This window comes from Hyperolius riggenbachi, chromosome 6, assembly GCF_040937935.1.
Source record: "Hyperolius riggenbachi isolate aHypRig1 chromosome 6, aHypRig1.pri, whole genome shotgun sequence".
In the NCBI taxonomy this organism is placed as follows: Eukaryota; Metazoa; Chordata; class Amphibia; order Anura; family Hyperoliidae; genus Hyperolius; species Hyperolius riggenbachi.
In genome coordinates, this window is record NC_090651.1 from 123,830,462 (window position 1) to 123,847,027 (window position 16,566).

At 41.0% G+C, this 16,566-nt stretch overlaps 1 protein-coding gene across 1 annotated transcript in view; it reads left to right on the plus strand.

Moving 5' to 3' along the window:
- Positions 1–16,566, plus strand: part of HS2ST1 (heparan sulfate 2-O-sulfotransferase 1) — a 247,338-nt gene that overhangs the window by 144,359 nt on the left and 86,413 nt on the right. The window contains exon 2 of the mRNA XM_068239852.1: positions 13,664–13,902. Within this exon, the coding sequence (XP_068095953.1) occupies positions 13,664–13,902 (239 nt within the window). The remainder of the gene's footprint in view (positions 1–13,663; positions 13,903–16,566) is intronic.

Sequence of the window (16,566 nt, forward strand, 5' to 3'; positions counted from 1 at the left end):
TCAGCTAATGCCAAGCCATGAAGACATTTAGCTCACACTGCTCATCGATAACCTTGACCTGCGTGTTGGGATAACTTTATTAATGTAGTGCAGCCAGAAAACAAAAATAGACGAAGACGAATGGGAGTTAGAATTCTTGTTTATGCATTTTCATATTAGCTTGTTAAAGTTTTTGTTTCCCTCGTGTAATCGCATGAGGTTATCGTCATAATTATTCCAGCCATTTATGCATGCTGACTTGACATTTATAACCACTAATTTGGTTCTCAGGCTTTGACTTGTTATCACGTATTTGTATTGTTAAATAAGCTGATCCTCAGGACATGGCAGAATAAAAATGTTTATGTCTGTTTTATGACTTAACCTTTCAGCACCAGGAGGAGGCTAATTATCCGGAGATGGACCCTGGAGTGCAACTATTTTTATTTTCTCATGAAGCCTGCCATTGATTAATGCACACTTGAAACAGAAAACACACATTATGATGCAGAGGAAACAATGCATATTAATCAGGCCATATTTGATCTAATTAGTTCTCAGAATAATGGGTTTTGTTCCCATGGTCCATGCCCTTGTTGAAAAATTCTCTCTACATACCTTATGAGGCAGGGAAGTTTTGGCAGTCTGCATTCTCAGCCAAATAAATCAAAGACGTTGTATAGTTTTTGTTTTGTTTTTCTTGTGAATATGTTGTAAGTGTAGCTCTTGAAAATGCATGCCTAGCTAATTTTTTATTAGAGATTACAGAGCAAATAGTGATTTAATTTTTCAAGCTCCCTCTCTTAAGAAAACAAAAAGAGCTCAATAAGAGGAATTTTACAGCGGTAATATATGTATTATTCCATCACCCAAATATGAGTGAAGAGTATGTAGAAGAAGAAAAAAAAAAAAGCAGAGATACTTTATTATACAAAACAACTTTAAAAGGGTCTTTTCATACAGTTATAAAACAGGACCTTCAATCTTCCATGTATACAAATAGCAGCATATTATGAACAGTTGCAATGTGGTCTGTTACATCTATTGAAATAGTGACAATATTTCATTAGCGAAGAAGCTGCCACAGGTCATAAAACAATAAAAAGAGAATTATTTCATACTTCCTTACAGTTTCAGGTACATGGTAGAGCGCCACTTATCAGGTCAAATACTGCGCCATCCATTTGTCCCACATCATGTGATAATTTGCACAATTACCCTTATGTGCAAAAATAAGGTTTTTTTTTTTGTTGGTTTTTTTTTTGTTTTTTTTTTTACAAAGTAGAGTCTTATCCATACATTTTATCCAGTTGGCAAACATGGGTGGCGATGTAGACAGCCATTTATTGGCAATTTCCACTTCTATCGGCAGATAATGGTTTCTGATATAAATGTTTATAAGCGAAGGGTCACATGTAATTGGACAACCCATCTTGTCATTTAAGAATTTTTTAACCTGAGCCAAATATGCTGAAATTGGGAGGCTGTCCCAAATTAAAAGGAGAAATTGGAGAGTTGACGCTTTGGGCATGCTGTTGAAACCTTTTGATTATACAATCCTGTAACCGAAAGAAGGCCTTCTCTGAAGTTCTGATCTTGCCAGTCAAGCCAGCAGGTGGCGCTAGGATTACATTATAACACTTGCAGTTGTTATTTTTAATATTTCCCTGGTATAAAGAATAGCAAAAATACTTTCAACTATTTATTGCCAAACCTATTCAATGAAAGAAACCTGGAGAAAATAAAATGCATTCCATTTAATTGTTTAAGAGCCTTTGGAGTAGACCTTGCGCGAGATTTGGTGCTGGTACTAGTTGTATGTTTTATTTCTGCTTTTGTCTCCCTGCCTTCTAGAATAGTTCCAACTCTCCTCCTATTACTGTTTTCACATTGCATTCAGATAACTGGGACCAACAGAAGGGTCTGGGCATATGTAAACAGTTTGTTCTGCTGAAACTGGTTGATTTTGGAGCGTACCTCTGGGAAAATTAAGAGCACAGTGGAGGCATAGTGTTACAGACTGCCATCAAGTCAGGCTCTGTGCAGACATTAGATGATGAATGTCAAATCTGATTTGATTATGGTTGGATTGAACAACGATTCTATGCGTAATTTCAAATCCTCAAAGCCAGCACTATTGGGGGGGAGGCAATCTGCTATTCTGTTTGTGTTTTTTGGGTTTATGAACAGCTATTGTCTATTGTCCTCTTGTCTCTCCTTACCAGGCAACTCGTATTGTTTAAAAAGAAATACATATGGCAGCCTCAATATATATCTCTTGCTTCTGGTTCCCCAAATGCTGGGAATGCACCATGAGATTTTTCGGCAGATAAATGGCTTGATAGATTATTTCTGTCAGGTCCGATCTGTTTTTGATTGTTTTTCTGATCAATTTTCTCATAGAAGTGAATGAAAATCGATTCGAAAAACTATCTGAAAATTGATTGGAAAGTAAGTCTGCAAAAAAAACCTCATTGTGTATTACTAGCATTAATCTCAACAGTGTTGTATAACAGTTCTTTGTTTTGCCAGCATTTTAAAACAGAGCTAAAGTATTACATAATATTCCCTTTATTAATCGAGCCTCATTTTAAAGCAGTTAAGCTTAAAAATAAGTAGAGCAACACTTCAAGTGTGTCTCAGTAAGTTTTGAAATTAAAAAAATACACGAAGTTTAAGGTTAAGTTTAGCCAAAATGAATTTAGAGTAGTATCATTTTGAAAGCATGATTTAGCTTTAGCAAATCAGCGGTCTGTAAACAACATGCAGCTATCTAGAATGGATAGAGTAGATAGAAATGTAGGCTTTTTGTTCACATAAATATGTTTTCCCCTTGTCTTCTGATGTATTCTGTGTACATGGAATTCATTGTTGTGTAGAATCACACTGAGCAGTTTTCTCCTCCTGGGATTATATTACCATCTGAGAACACCAGCGATAAGATTTTTTTCCCCTTCTCTCTTAGGATTTAGTGTCACAGTTAGTAGATGTAGCTGTTATCAAAGTTCACACAAAATAGATGAGGTGTGCTATACTTTGTAACCTAATTTATGCTACAAAAATCGAGGTGAAAAAAAAAACTTCATTATTAACCATTTTAAAAGTCATGGTGTTCTGAGTTAGCTTTATTGTACAAATGTAGAAGAATAACTTGAATTCCAAGTGCTAGACATCTAAAAATGTGTCTAAAATCATGGCAAGGGCAGACAGAGGCGTGGCGTGCACAGGAAGAAAAGTGGCTGCCTTTCCAAAGCCGTAAGTCCACCAAAATTTTAGGATCCCAATTTAGGGGCTTAGTCCATACGTAGTTGAGACTAAAGCTGGCTATACACTGGTCGATTTTTTTACTTAGATTGATTATTAAAATCGAAAAATGAATCGAATGGATCAAAAATTGTTGTCATTTTGATGTGGGGCTTGATTCACAAAAGAGTGCTAACTGTTAGCACAGGCGGTTTCACGCGAATTTTTGCCTTGCGCGTGATCGTGAAATTTCCCGCGAAACGATAACGTTTTCGCGCGCAAGACAAAATTCACGTTTGCGCGCAAAGACATTATCATTTTGCGCAAAAATTCACCATCGCGCAATGCGAAAATTCGCGCAAAAACGCCCGTGCTGGCAGTTACCACTCTTTTGTGAATCAAGCCCGTACAATAGATTCTTATCAGCTGATATTCAATCAAATTCTTTAAATGAATCGATCGAGTATGTCGGGTTATTTCAATCAATGGAACAAGAATTGACAGCTTTCCATTATGTATTAGAACTACCTTTACTCTATTTAATTCATCAGGGTACTTATTTTGTGATTGAAAATAGTGTTTTCTATGCTATAATATCAGGTGCTGTCCATGTAATGTCCAATGGTAATGGCCATGTTTCCTTATGGCTCAAGTGGGCGATATTATAGTTTAACAGTGTGTTGACCAGGCTGTTCTGGGCTAATGGCTATTTGGAGGATGGAGAATTTCATCAATCACAGTGGACAAACATGACACAGGAGAGGAGAAAAAGATTGATGAATTAGACTGCGCGGGAGAGAAGTATGATGTGTGTATGTTTGTCTTGATGTTCAGTTCAGGTTTGCTTTAAGGTGTCTACGTGACCGCAACAGCCGCTCTGGAGTTACTATAATGAAAATTGCCCAAGCAGAGATTTTAAAATCTTTTTTAAGCCTGGTACACACCTTCAATTTTGATTGGCCAATGATCGTATTGAATCAAATCCATTTAAATCAGTTTGGTTTAGAACAATCACTGTCACTTTATTTGCAATAGGTTTTGGGCTAGTTCACACTGCTCATTGCAGAATAATTTTGCATGGCAACTCACTGCCTATACAACTCTATGGTGCTGTTCACAGTACTGCATTGTAACTGACTTTGTTAGTCTAACTCGCTGCATGCAGGCATTATATTAGAGTCTATGTCCAGTCTTAATTGCAATTCACACTAGTTATAACGTGTGTTATGCAACTGACCATTGTGGATCCAGCCTTCAAGTCAAACATTTATGGCCCGTTCTCACTTGGAATCGCAAAACGCTAGCGATTAACGCTGGTGATTTTACTGTGATTAATGCAGTAAAAATCACTGTACACTCTTAGGATTTGGAGCGATCACGATTAGCACTTTTTAGCATTCTAATCGCAATATTTTTAGAATTTCTAAAAAATGCTGCATGTAGCACGTTATGCGATTGCTGCTAATCGGGAATCTATGGCAATCGGCAGCAATCGCAGCAGGGAGATCACTGCCATATAGTTATTATTGCGCTGGTGCTTTAAAAAGCGCTAGTGATAGCTGGCTATTAGCGGTAATCGCCCCTGTGAGAACAGGCCACTATGATGATCGCATTGAAATCTACCCCTGTGTTTCCAGAATAACCTAAACCATAATGCTCCCAGCAGCACACTCTGATTTCCTGACTTTCAAAATGAATGCCATGGAATGGATGGAAACACGTAATGGTCAGTTCACTGTGATGTGTCCAGATGACCTGGTTTGGGCCATTTCAGCATAAATAATTAGTTAAACAGTACTGCCCGGAGCCTGTAAGCTATTTTCCTGTTTAAATACTGTATTTTATCAATCAGCAGATCTGTTTGTATGTACGGCTTAGAGGACTGTACTTTTACTACGTTTTTGTGGTTTCCTATGATGAGCACGTCATTTGCAGTGATCTTTTATCTAAGTTAGTGCTGTCCAACTTCATGGGCAGGGGGTGTGTCTAGCACCAGATTTTTTGGCTGGAAGGGGCACAGCATCAATGTCCTGGCCTTTGGGGCCAGAGCCAAGCACAAACAAAAGGTGGGCCTGCCAGAGGAGGGGGCCTGACCTAAAAAATAGTCCAGGCAAGCGACTGCGGCCCGGGGGCCACATTCGTAAGTTGGACAGCTCGGATTAACATAATGACATATTAGACTTGGGGGCAGCCTTTGTCATGGAAGAAAACATGGAATAAGTGTCAGCAGGGTGTGCTTTTCATCGGTCTTTGGTTCTGTGTCTAACATGGATGTTTGTAGAATCCATACTTAAGACCTTTTTTTTCCTGTGTTAATAACTAAAAGGCTACGGTCCATAATGAAAAGGAAAATGTATGTCAACTGGATTTGTAATTGGGCACCAAGCTGTACATAATAAATGACATTTTGCCCTCCTGTGGGTTAGAAATTACTAGGTAAAATGTCACAATGTACTTGCCTTGTGCGAAAGTGCTTTATAAAAGTTCAAGTCGTTATTTACCTTCCTCGGCATCTTCCCAGGGCTGACATTTCACTTATGCCACTTGTATTGAAAGTATTTGTTATGACACATGGGCTTCATTACGTCTGTAATGTTTTGATTAGTGGGAAATAATCACTAATGCTGCAGCTTATAGAAGGTGACAGGGAAATCCCCGTTTAATTCATAGTATTATTATTTTTTTACTGTTTGATTAAAGGGTTAGCAATATTTCAGTGCTCTTTGCTAGGGGAAAAACACATTACAGTCATCTAATTTTGCTTTTACAGCTTCGCTGTGTAAAAAAATAAAAAAATGCACAGCCCTTGCATATCGCAACGAATGAACGTACCTGCCAAAAAAATGGCCTGCTCTTATCGTAACCCTTAGGGCCCTTTTCCACTAGAGCGTTTGCGATTGCTGAATCGCAAAATTGCAAACCGCTAGTGATTTTCAAATCGCTACGGTTTGCTTTTTAACATAGGAATCGCGTTAGGTCATTTCCACTACCGCGATTCATTTTTTACTTAATAGCAATCACGCCGCGGAGCGATTATTGCTGAGATTTTGCTATGCATTGCATAGCATAGCAAAATCGCGATCGCAAACGTCGGGAAATCGCTGGGAAATGTTTAACTTTTGCTGAATTGCAATCACTAGCGTTTAGCGCGAATGCTAGCGATTGCTAGTGGAAAAGGGCTCTGGGCTCTGTGACCAACCAGATTCTGCCCTCTCAGTAGCTCCCAGCAACTGCATCTCTTGCAAACACTTTTTTTTTGGGGGGGGGGGGGGGGGGGAGGGGCGCTTTTACAGCAAGGCACTGCACATAAGTATTGCTCACAAAGTACAAGGTCTGGTTCTGATAAAATCACTGGGGAAGAAGTGCCATTTAAAGCATATCTGGAGCAACACAAAACTTAAGATATAATTAATGAACTGTATGTGTAGTACGGATAATGAATAGAACATTAGTAGAAAAGAAAAGTGTATCCTATTTGTATTCGTGGTTATACTGTACAGGTATAGCTTTTTTCAACAAGATTGTATCCTACTATCTCAGTTACAGTTTTAAAACCACACTGTTGTTTTTTAAGCTATAAAACAAAGCAGAAATAATTAACCTTTGCACTTCCCTGCAGTACAAGCTTATCAAAAGCCATCTTTTACCATTTCTTAGTTGTTTAAGTGTATTTCCTAAAAAAATAAGTGTTACTGTATCCAAATCACACCCCTTTTGTGTGTTGGAGTGTGACTAAAACTATAGAATCACTTCGTAAAATAAAAATACATTGGATCTTTTTTCTTTCCCTTCAATGTAATGTTGGCTAAACTGTACCTTAAAAGTGTGACAGTATCCTTATCCCAGACCACCTGTGATCATTGATAGTGAGTGATTGAGTGTGACTAGAACCTAGCAACCATTTTCTGAAGTGAATAGAATTCTTGATATATTTTTGCCAATTAGTTGAAGTTGCAGTGGTAAGCAATATACAGACCATACCAAAATAAAAGGTGTTCTTTCTTTTGGCAATGATTGCTGATTGTTTTGTTAAAATTGTGACAGTAAAGCTGGCCATACACTTAATTTCCACCCAGTGTTCCAAAACGATTGATTCCTTTTTGAAATTAATTGATTCAGAAGGAATTGATTCCCACTGTACACTACACATCAATTTCCAATAGATTCCAGCAGGGAATCTATTGAAAATCGATCAAACTGCAGAGTTACATTGTTTGACGAAGTACAAAGCTATAGGCTATCGATCTGCTAATGCCCTTGCCCAGCCCCTTATTGTTTTAAATTTTCCATCCTGTCCATTCAATAATTTCGATCGATTTTTAGTCGAAATTGATCAATAATTGATTGATCTGACATATTGTGGAATCCATTCCCAGCAGATGAATTGAATCCGCAAGGAATCGAATGAGAAAATCAATGAGTGTATGGCCACCTTAAGCGTACCACAGATACACCTTTGTAAGTAGGTAGAGCATTTGTGAGTTACACCACTATTCACTGTATTACCTGTAGAATACTTATTATTATTTATTGGATTTATATAGCATCAACATTTTACAATACAGACAATGATTAACAGGGTAGACCGACAACACAATACAGGTAATAAGCAATAAGATACCACAACACAATACAGGTAGTAATACAATGCCACATCATACACTGGAGCAATCGTCCCAATAATACAAGTTCACATTACTCTGGGTAGAGTTGAAAATCAAGTATGATACACAAGAAAAGAGGGCCCTGCCAAAGGCTTACAATCTAGAGGGAGGGGTGGTGCCACCCCTCTGCTTCCTTACTTTGAGGAAGTCAACCACCTACGGCAGACTTCCCATACCACTACCTCCCCCCTTGACCATATCCCTTCTGATCTACTTCAGCCTCTCTTCACGGATTTGGCCCCAGTCCTCACTGCCCTGTTTAACCTCTCTCTATCCACAGGCACCATCCCCTCAGACTTCAAGCAGGCCACAGTGCTGCCCCTGCTCAACCCCTGCTCGACCCCTTGCTACCCTCCAACTACTTCCCGATCTCTCTCCTCCCTTTTGCCTCAAAACTCCTTGAGTGTCTTAATCACAAACTCCTGACCCAGTACCTCAACGCCAACTCACTACTAGACCCACTGCAATCTGGATTTTGGCCTGCCCACTCACCCGAAACTGCTCTCACCAAAGTGGTCAATGACCTTGCCTTAGCTAAAGCTGAAGGTAAATACTCAATTCTCCTCCTCCTTGACCTTTCAGCAGCTTTTGATACAGTAGATCATCCCCTACTCCTTCAGTCCCTCCAGTTCATGGGCATTCACGATCTCGCCCTGTCCTGGCTTTCATCCTACCTCTCCAACCGCTCCATCACGACCTCCTTCAATGAGTCCTCGTCCACCCCCAACCACCTCTCAGTGGGAGTCCCCCAAGGCTCGGTCCCCTACTGTTCTTCCTATACACATCCTCCATTGTCAAGGTTATCTCCTCCATGGGTTTTAACTATCATCTGTATGCAGATGACACCCAAATCTACCTCCACACCCCTGACATATCCACCACTACCATGGACAAGGTCTCCTCCTGCCTATCTGCCATCTCCACCTGGATGTCCGCTAGGTTCCTGAAACTAAATCTAGACAAAACGGAATTTATGATCTTCCCACCCCGGTCATCCCTGGACCTCCCAGATGTGCAGGTCACTGTTAACTACACTACCATTCGCCCTACCTCTCAAGCCCGCTGTCTGGGTGTCACCCTGGACTCCGCACTCTCATTCACTCCCCACATTCAAAACCTCACAAAGTCCTGCAACTTCCACCTTCGTAACATCTGTAAGATTCGCCCTTTCCTGACCTCTGCCACAACCAAACTCCTCATTCATGCCCTCATAATTTCCCGCTTAGACTACTGCAATGCCCTTCTGTCTGGTCTCCCTATGACCCGAATAGCCCCACTGCAGTCCGTCATGAAAGCAGCAGCCATAATTATCCACTCCTCCTATCGCTTCACCAGGGCGGCTCCCCTCCGTGAATCCCTCCCACTGGCATCATATCCAGTCCAGAATCAGATTCAAGATGTTGTGTCTGACCTACAAATCCGTCCACAAAACCTGTCCAACCTACATTTCTGATCTTACTCAGAGATACACACCAAGCCGCTCACTCCACTCCTCCAATGAACTTCGCCTGACCGTCCCCCGCATCACCCAGTCCCATGCACGCCTCCAGGACTTCTCAAGAGCCACTCCAACACTATGGAACTCCCTACCTCCACCCATTAGGGCAGCCCCCTCCAACATCTTCAAGAAAGCCCTCAAAACTCACCTTTTCACTCTGGCCTACCACCCCTCACAATTGCTCTAAACCAACAGCTGAACTCTGGTCCTCTACCTCTCGTGTCCCTACCTCTCCCTCTAGATTGTAAGCCTTTGGGCAGGGTCCTTCTCCTTTTGTGTCCTACCGGATCATGCACCTCCATTACTGTAAACCCATGCTATGCATCTGAGTGAACCTAACTTGCCTAATCTCCATGCTCCCATCCGAAGACTGACTAAGCATTACCTTGTACTCATACTGTGCTGCATGATCTGGTCTTTCTTGTATTCCTGTATTGTAATATTGCTGTATGTGACCCCTAAATATTGTCTGTAACCTAAATTAATGTCCAGCGCTGCGTAATATGTTGGCGCTTTCTAAATACAATAAATAATAATAATAATACTTCTTTCTGGAAAGTAATTGGTGGAGTAAAACATTATGAAATAGCTTGCCATGTCTAACTGGTGATTATGGAATATAAGTACAAATACAGTACTCACTGCACATTATGCCATGAACGGCAGTATTATCCCTCTCTCAGAAAAAAAACAATATTTTCTATCATTCTGTAGTGACAGTTGACCAATGAGAGCAGCTTGATGATCAACAAGTGAAAAAGTTATCAAAAATAACCCAAAACAAAGCCCAGCAAATTTGAGACCATGCACATTGCTGGGAGATGAAAAGGTATTTTAGGATATGTTGTGAAAACCTCTCCTGTGAGAAAACTCAGAAGTAATGCTTATGGAATTGGACCCATAGGGTTTGTTTATGGAATTGGACTTATAGATGTCTGTTCACAGTGAGGGGAATGCTTTGTTCATTCGTAACCACACAGTACAGCATTTGCGTTATTGCTAGCATAGGTATATGAAGAATGGTGGTGTATATTACAGTGCATGAAAATCTGTCCTGCAGCGCTACATTACCCATGGAATGTTTTGTGTATAGGGCTATTGAAATGCGCTGACCATCTGTATAGCTTCTGCATTATCAAGTGTTATAGGGAATGTATAGTGCTGTTTTTAACAAATAGTGATTGCAGCCATGGCACACTTTTTCAGTCTTTTCAAAGCGTGACAGAGAGTCTGCCCTCTTATATTTTTAAATGCAAGTGTTTTAGCTGGCTTTGTATATAGCATAATGTTTAATGCTGGATACACACGTTTCGTTTTCCCGTACGATTCACGAGATCGATTCCGTCGATTCGATTATTTCCAACATGTTCGATCGTGTTTCGATGGATACAGCCGTCGATTTTGCATATTAAGTATGCAAAATCGACGGCTGTATCCATCGAAACACGATCGAACATGTTGGAAATAATCGAATCGACGGAATCGATCCCGCGAATCGCATGGGAAAACTCAACGTCTGTATCCAGCATTAGTCTTTAAACCTGAATAACACTTTCCAATCTTATATTCACCTTACAGGGCTGGCTGTGTATGGCCAGCCTAAGCCAGGATGAAGTATGCTTTACTTCAGCCCACCACAATATTTTCTACAGAAGCAAGTCCTTGTATTCTGCTATAGTCTGGAGACTGCGGATCTTTCCAGTGGGACAGAGTGTTGAGTATAGCAGATTACACTAAATGCCTCCCAGCTGAATTGTATTTCAGTTCACAACGTGTGGCTTTGGGCCCCTAGAGGGAATATTCCTAATAAAGGCGCTATATAAAGAGGAATGGTAATAGGTTTGTTTACTTCTTGTTAACGGGAAGACTTATTATCTTATGCCATGTACTGTGCAGTCAGGTTCTCTGCCTGAACATGAATAGTTAAGTTACAGAAAGAAAACAATGACACCATTCTGGTTCGTATTTTATCAGGATATTATTATTTGCACTTCTAATCACTGTAAATTGTGGATGCTATAAAGGTAGAGGCAGTATTCAATTGGTCTGTTTTTAAGCTGCATTTGCATACAAGATTTGCATAATGCTGTATGAATTCGGAATGATTTGCATCTCATTGACCATCCCTACCTAGAATGTCCATAGTATCCACAACCAAACCCACTGGGCTACTACATAAATCCGACATAAGTCCAATTTAACAACTGGAGCTGTAATGCCACTTCTGTAGCAACTACTGCTTTACTTTACCCCCTGGAAGTTACCGTAATTTAGCGATGGTTGTAGAGGGTACATGAAAGAATGGTATGTGAGTTGCATAACAAATGCTGCCTTTATGGTCCCCATATTACAAGCGCAGGTTCTCTCCACCATATCCTCCAATCTTTGTCCAATTGCAGTCTTCCATCCCTTGCAGTATTTTGGGGGGACTAAATGAGTGGAACAGCAGAGCCGTATCCTGAAAATGTGGTGACTACACCAAATCTAGTGCTGTTTCTGCATAAGGTTTCTGCACAGGAATGGCACAGGGCATTACAATGGAAAGAGTGTCCCAGACGTTTACTGTTGTCCAATGTTGCAAAAGGTGAAGCGCTCAACACCACATCCACATTCCAATAAGCCAATGCACAGCATTGAAACGATAATCCTAAAAGAAGAAACCTGGACCTAGATTAGAAATTGCAGATTTTCCACATAAGTAGAAATATATGTCCCATATACAGATACAAAGCATTAATCATTAATAGTCCTCCTGTGAAAAGAAGCCATATATATGTCACATATGCGGATGCACAGCATAACCTGTGTAGTCCTCCTGTGGAAAAAACCTGAACAGTGTCCTGCTATTTTTATGGCTATGCAGGCACCACAGTTTATATAACACCGTAAAGTCCAAGGAAGTCCACTGTGACCTTGACCCCCACATATCAATCTTCACATATAGAGATAGCTGAAATATTCTTACCAACAGATATGGCGGATTTAATCACAGATCAGCAGATAAGGCTCATATAGATTGAAACTCCTCGAGTCACTTTTTCCTAAGTGTCACTAAAAACATAGAAATAACATAGCATAATCCAGCTTTAACTCAAAGCCCAAACACCACTAGTGCTCCATGTACAACTCCCATAAGTGTGCACACCACAGTGGTATAAGAAACAGAGTGCATGCTCACCGACTTGATTGGCTGATCTTATGCTGACCAGCTATTATCGGTTTCTTGTGCACTTTTAGACATCGGGGTATAGGGATGGCCCTTAAATCTCATAAACAGAGCTAACCTAGCGTAATTCCATTTTATTCGATTAATAACATATAGTAATGTACTCGCGTGATAAGAAACAATGCGCATATAAAATACAGCAGGACGTCCTCACCGCCGCCTTCCTCACTCAGCGTCTCCACACACCGCACCTGAGGCCCCGCCCTACCGGCTTCGTCAACTATGACCCATCAGGGGCCCTGGTGAGTCATAGTTGACGAAACTGGGGGGGGGGGGGGAGCTGCCTGTCACGTGCTGAGAAACTGTGAGAATCGCAAACTGGAGTGCAGATAATTCGCTATGTAATAAAAGCTTGTAGTATACTGTAACACGAGATCGCCGTTCTTATGAGTATTCACTTTAAAGTAAGTCCACCCCACCATTTACCACTGGTTACAGACCTTAAATGCTTGCTCACCATTCTGAGGTTCAACGGATCGGGATAATAATAGTTATACAGTGTACTCTCCTCCACTCAAGTCCTACTCTTGATAGAGAGAAGACCGTTTGACCAGGTGTCAGAAAGAACCTGTAAGCTAACATGGAGGACTATTTCTGACTTCGTACTGACAAATGATGCCCAAACTGAATGTTAGAATAGTGAGGGCAAACATTTAGGAGGTAAAGGCAGTTCTGCTCTTGCTATGTTCTACTGTAAATTGATATATACCTTTGAAATTCTATGAAGACTTTTGTTAAGTAATCAGTGAACATGCCTACCTATGCAGTTTCAGTTGCCTTCAATGTGCTGTTAATGATCCATCCATCTACTCCCACTGAGAGCTATTGGACAGCTGTCAGGGTAGTTAGTGAATGACATATTGAAGATGGAAAGTGTCTTGATCCCTCCAGCCTCCTCCCACTGCAACTGTAGATACAATGAATAAAATTGATTCCACAATATTCTGCAAAACTATTCAGTCACAAGAACATCACGTCTGTAAACAAAACAGTATTTCATTCAAATTTGTTTGGAATTTTCTAACTCTTCTCTATTCCTTTCTTTGATTTCAGAAAGGGCAATCGCACGCCATGAGGTACGAGAAATTGAACAGCGCCACTCTATGGATGGTACCCGGCAGGATATCCCTCTTGATGAGGATGACGACATTTTGATAATTTATAACAGAGTACCTAAGACTGCCAGCACTTCTTTCACAAACATTGCCTATGACCTGTGTGCAAAAAACAAGTACCATGTGCTTCACATAAACACAACCAAAAACAACCCCGTTATGTCTCTACAAGACCAGGTAAGGTTACCCTCTCACCAGCAGTAATCTTTTTTTCTGTGAAATTCTACATTTCCTTTAGCCCCTCCTCCTCTATTCATTTGACATATTGGTTTAAGCAAGAACTAGAACTGTAACTGAGCATATTTATTAACGGAAAATGTGATGGAAAGTGGTGATACCTATTTTAGGAGACACAAGATGGTGATATAGAGTGATATAGAGTACTGGAAGTGTGGGGTTTGTATAGTTGGAGTACTATAGCAGTTAAGAAATTCAATATTGAACCTAAGGAGAACCTATAGTTGCGTGTCCTTAAAGGTTGTGAAATTCAGAAGATGCCAGGTGGGAAGATACTTTATGATTTCTGAGTTCCTACCCCCGTCCTCATAAGTATTATACTGTCATCCCGTCTGGTAAATTGGCTCCTATCTGACAGATTGAGAGCAGCTGATTTTGACATAGCAGCAGCCTTCTTCCCCCTCCCTTCCTTTAAGGCTCATTTACACTACGTGCGATGCTGTCAGTTATGAGGCACTGCACCATGTGTGTGATGGGCATGGTAACCTAAAGTTTGAGTTAGGGCCTATATGCGTGAATGTGAAAGGTCCACTTTACAACGCACGTTCTAAATTTGTATATTGCATCATGTCTGCATTGGAGGAGAAGTAAGATTGATAAGACCCTAAAGGGTAGCTACAATTACTGTATAAAGTGTAGTGCAAATATGGATTATGCCCCTTTTCCCAAAAATGGACCTCAGTAACTGATGCCCATTGTCTTGCCATTAGACATTGGGTGCCTACTGGTAAAAAAGGAAAAAAAAAAAAAAACAACCAAAAACACTAATATTTAAAGGAAACCCGAGGTGAGACTGAAATGGAGACAGCCATATTTATTTCCTTGTAAACGATGCCAGTTGCCTGGCAGTCCTTCAGGCATACATAGTGTCTGAGTCAAAACCCTGAAACAAGCATATGGCTAATACAGTAAAACCTGAGTCAGCTGAGTGCCTGATCTGTATATGCTTGTTCAGGGTCTATGGCTAATAGTATTAGAGACACAGTATCAGGAGGACTGCCAGGCAACTGGTATTGTTTAAAAGGAAATAAATATGGTGGCCTCCATATCACTCTCACTTTGGGTTCCTTTTAAAGTGACACTGAAGCGAAAAAAAAACAACACAAAAAACTTGTGATATAATGAATTGTATGTGTAGTACCGATAATTAATAGAACATTAGTAGCAAAAAAAAAAAGTCTGTTTTAATTTTTAATTATACAGTTTGTTTTTTTTTCTATAAAATTGCATAATTCTCTAATCTTTGCAGTTTACAAATTACACTCTGTATTTTAAAGAGACTCTGAAGTCTCAGAAAATTCAGCTTTTTATTGCAAAAACCTGTTCAACATTATTGCCCTAACTAAAACACTGCATCCCCGTGGCTGAAATCTAACTAAATCCCCCCAAACTCCCCGGGGCACACTGCGGGGAGCGGTTCTGTGAGAGGCAGAGCTTTCAGCTGCATCTATCAGCGCGTATCTCCACCTCCACCCGTCCCTCTCAGTCTTCCTTCACTAAGAGGGGTGGAAGAGAGGCGGAGATACGCACTGATAGACGCGCATGAAGGCAGAGCTGCAGCTGAAAGCTCTGCCTCACTGGGCAGCAAAATCCACGACCAAGAAAGTCGTGGATTTTGCGAGGGGAGTTTGGGGGGATTTAGTTAGAGTTCAGCCGTGGGGAGGCGGCGTTTTAGTTAGGGCAATAATGTTGAACAGGTTTTTGCAATAAAAAGCCGAATTTTCTGAGGCTTCAGTGTTTCTTTAAATGATGAAACAGAGCAGAGCTAATTAATGATGAAACAGAGCAGAGCTAATTAATGATGAAACAGAGCTAATAAAGCTTGAACTTCCTGGAAGAAAAACCTTCAACAAACAAGAAACCGTGAGAGACAGGTTGATGAGAAAAGTGCTTCAGAATACAGCACAGCCAGCCAAGCTCGATTGGAGAGCTCAGAGAAGCTCTTTTGCATAGATAACTGAAGTTTCTTAACTCTTCCTGTACTGTAAACAATATGAGACTCATATCTGTGCTAATAATGTTTCTTAAAGGAGTCATCAGGGGAAAAAGGATAAAATAAGTGGTACTTACCGGGGGCTTCCTCCAGCCCCAAGTTCCCAGCATGTCCCTCGGCGCAGCTCTCCCCGCAGCCGTTCGCCGCAGGTCCGTCCCGGTTCCCGGCGATGACGTCAGAGCGACCTCCAGGTCGGCCTATACTGCGCCTGCGCAGTCCGCTCCGGCCCACGTGGCGGTGATTGACAGCGCCACTCGCGCAGGCGCAGTACAGGCCGACCTGGAGGTCGCTTTGACGTCATCGCCGGGGACCGGAACGGACCTGCGGCGAGGGACATGCTGGGAGCTTGGGGCTGAAGGAAGCCCCCGGTAAGTACCACTTATTTTATTCTTTTTCCCCTGATGACTCCTTTAACTGTACTACACATACAATTCACTATATCATAAGTTTATTTTCACTTCTGATTCCCTTTAACTGCAGTCCTGCTGCTTTGGCTGAGGTGTAGCACAGCAGAGGAGAGATAATCAACTTCTCCGCTAATTTTAATCGAGAGGCTGAATATGATCTACTCCATAGTGGATAAGACAGCCTGAAAGGAACAATAGTGAGTA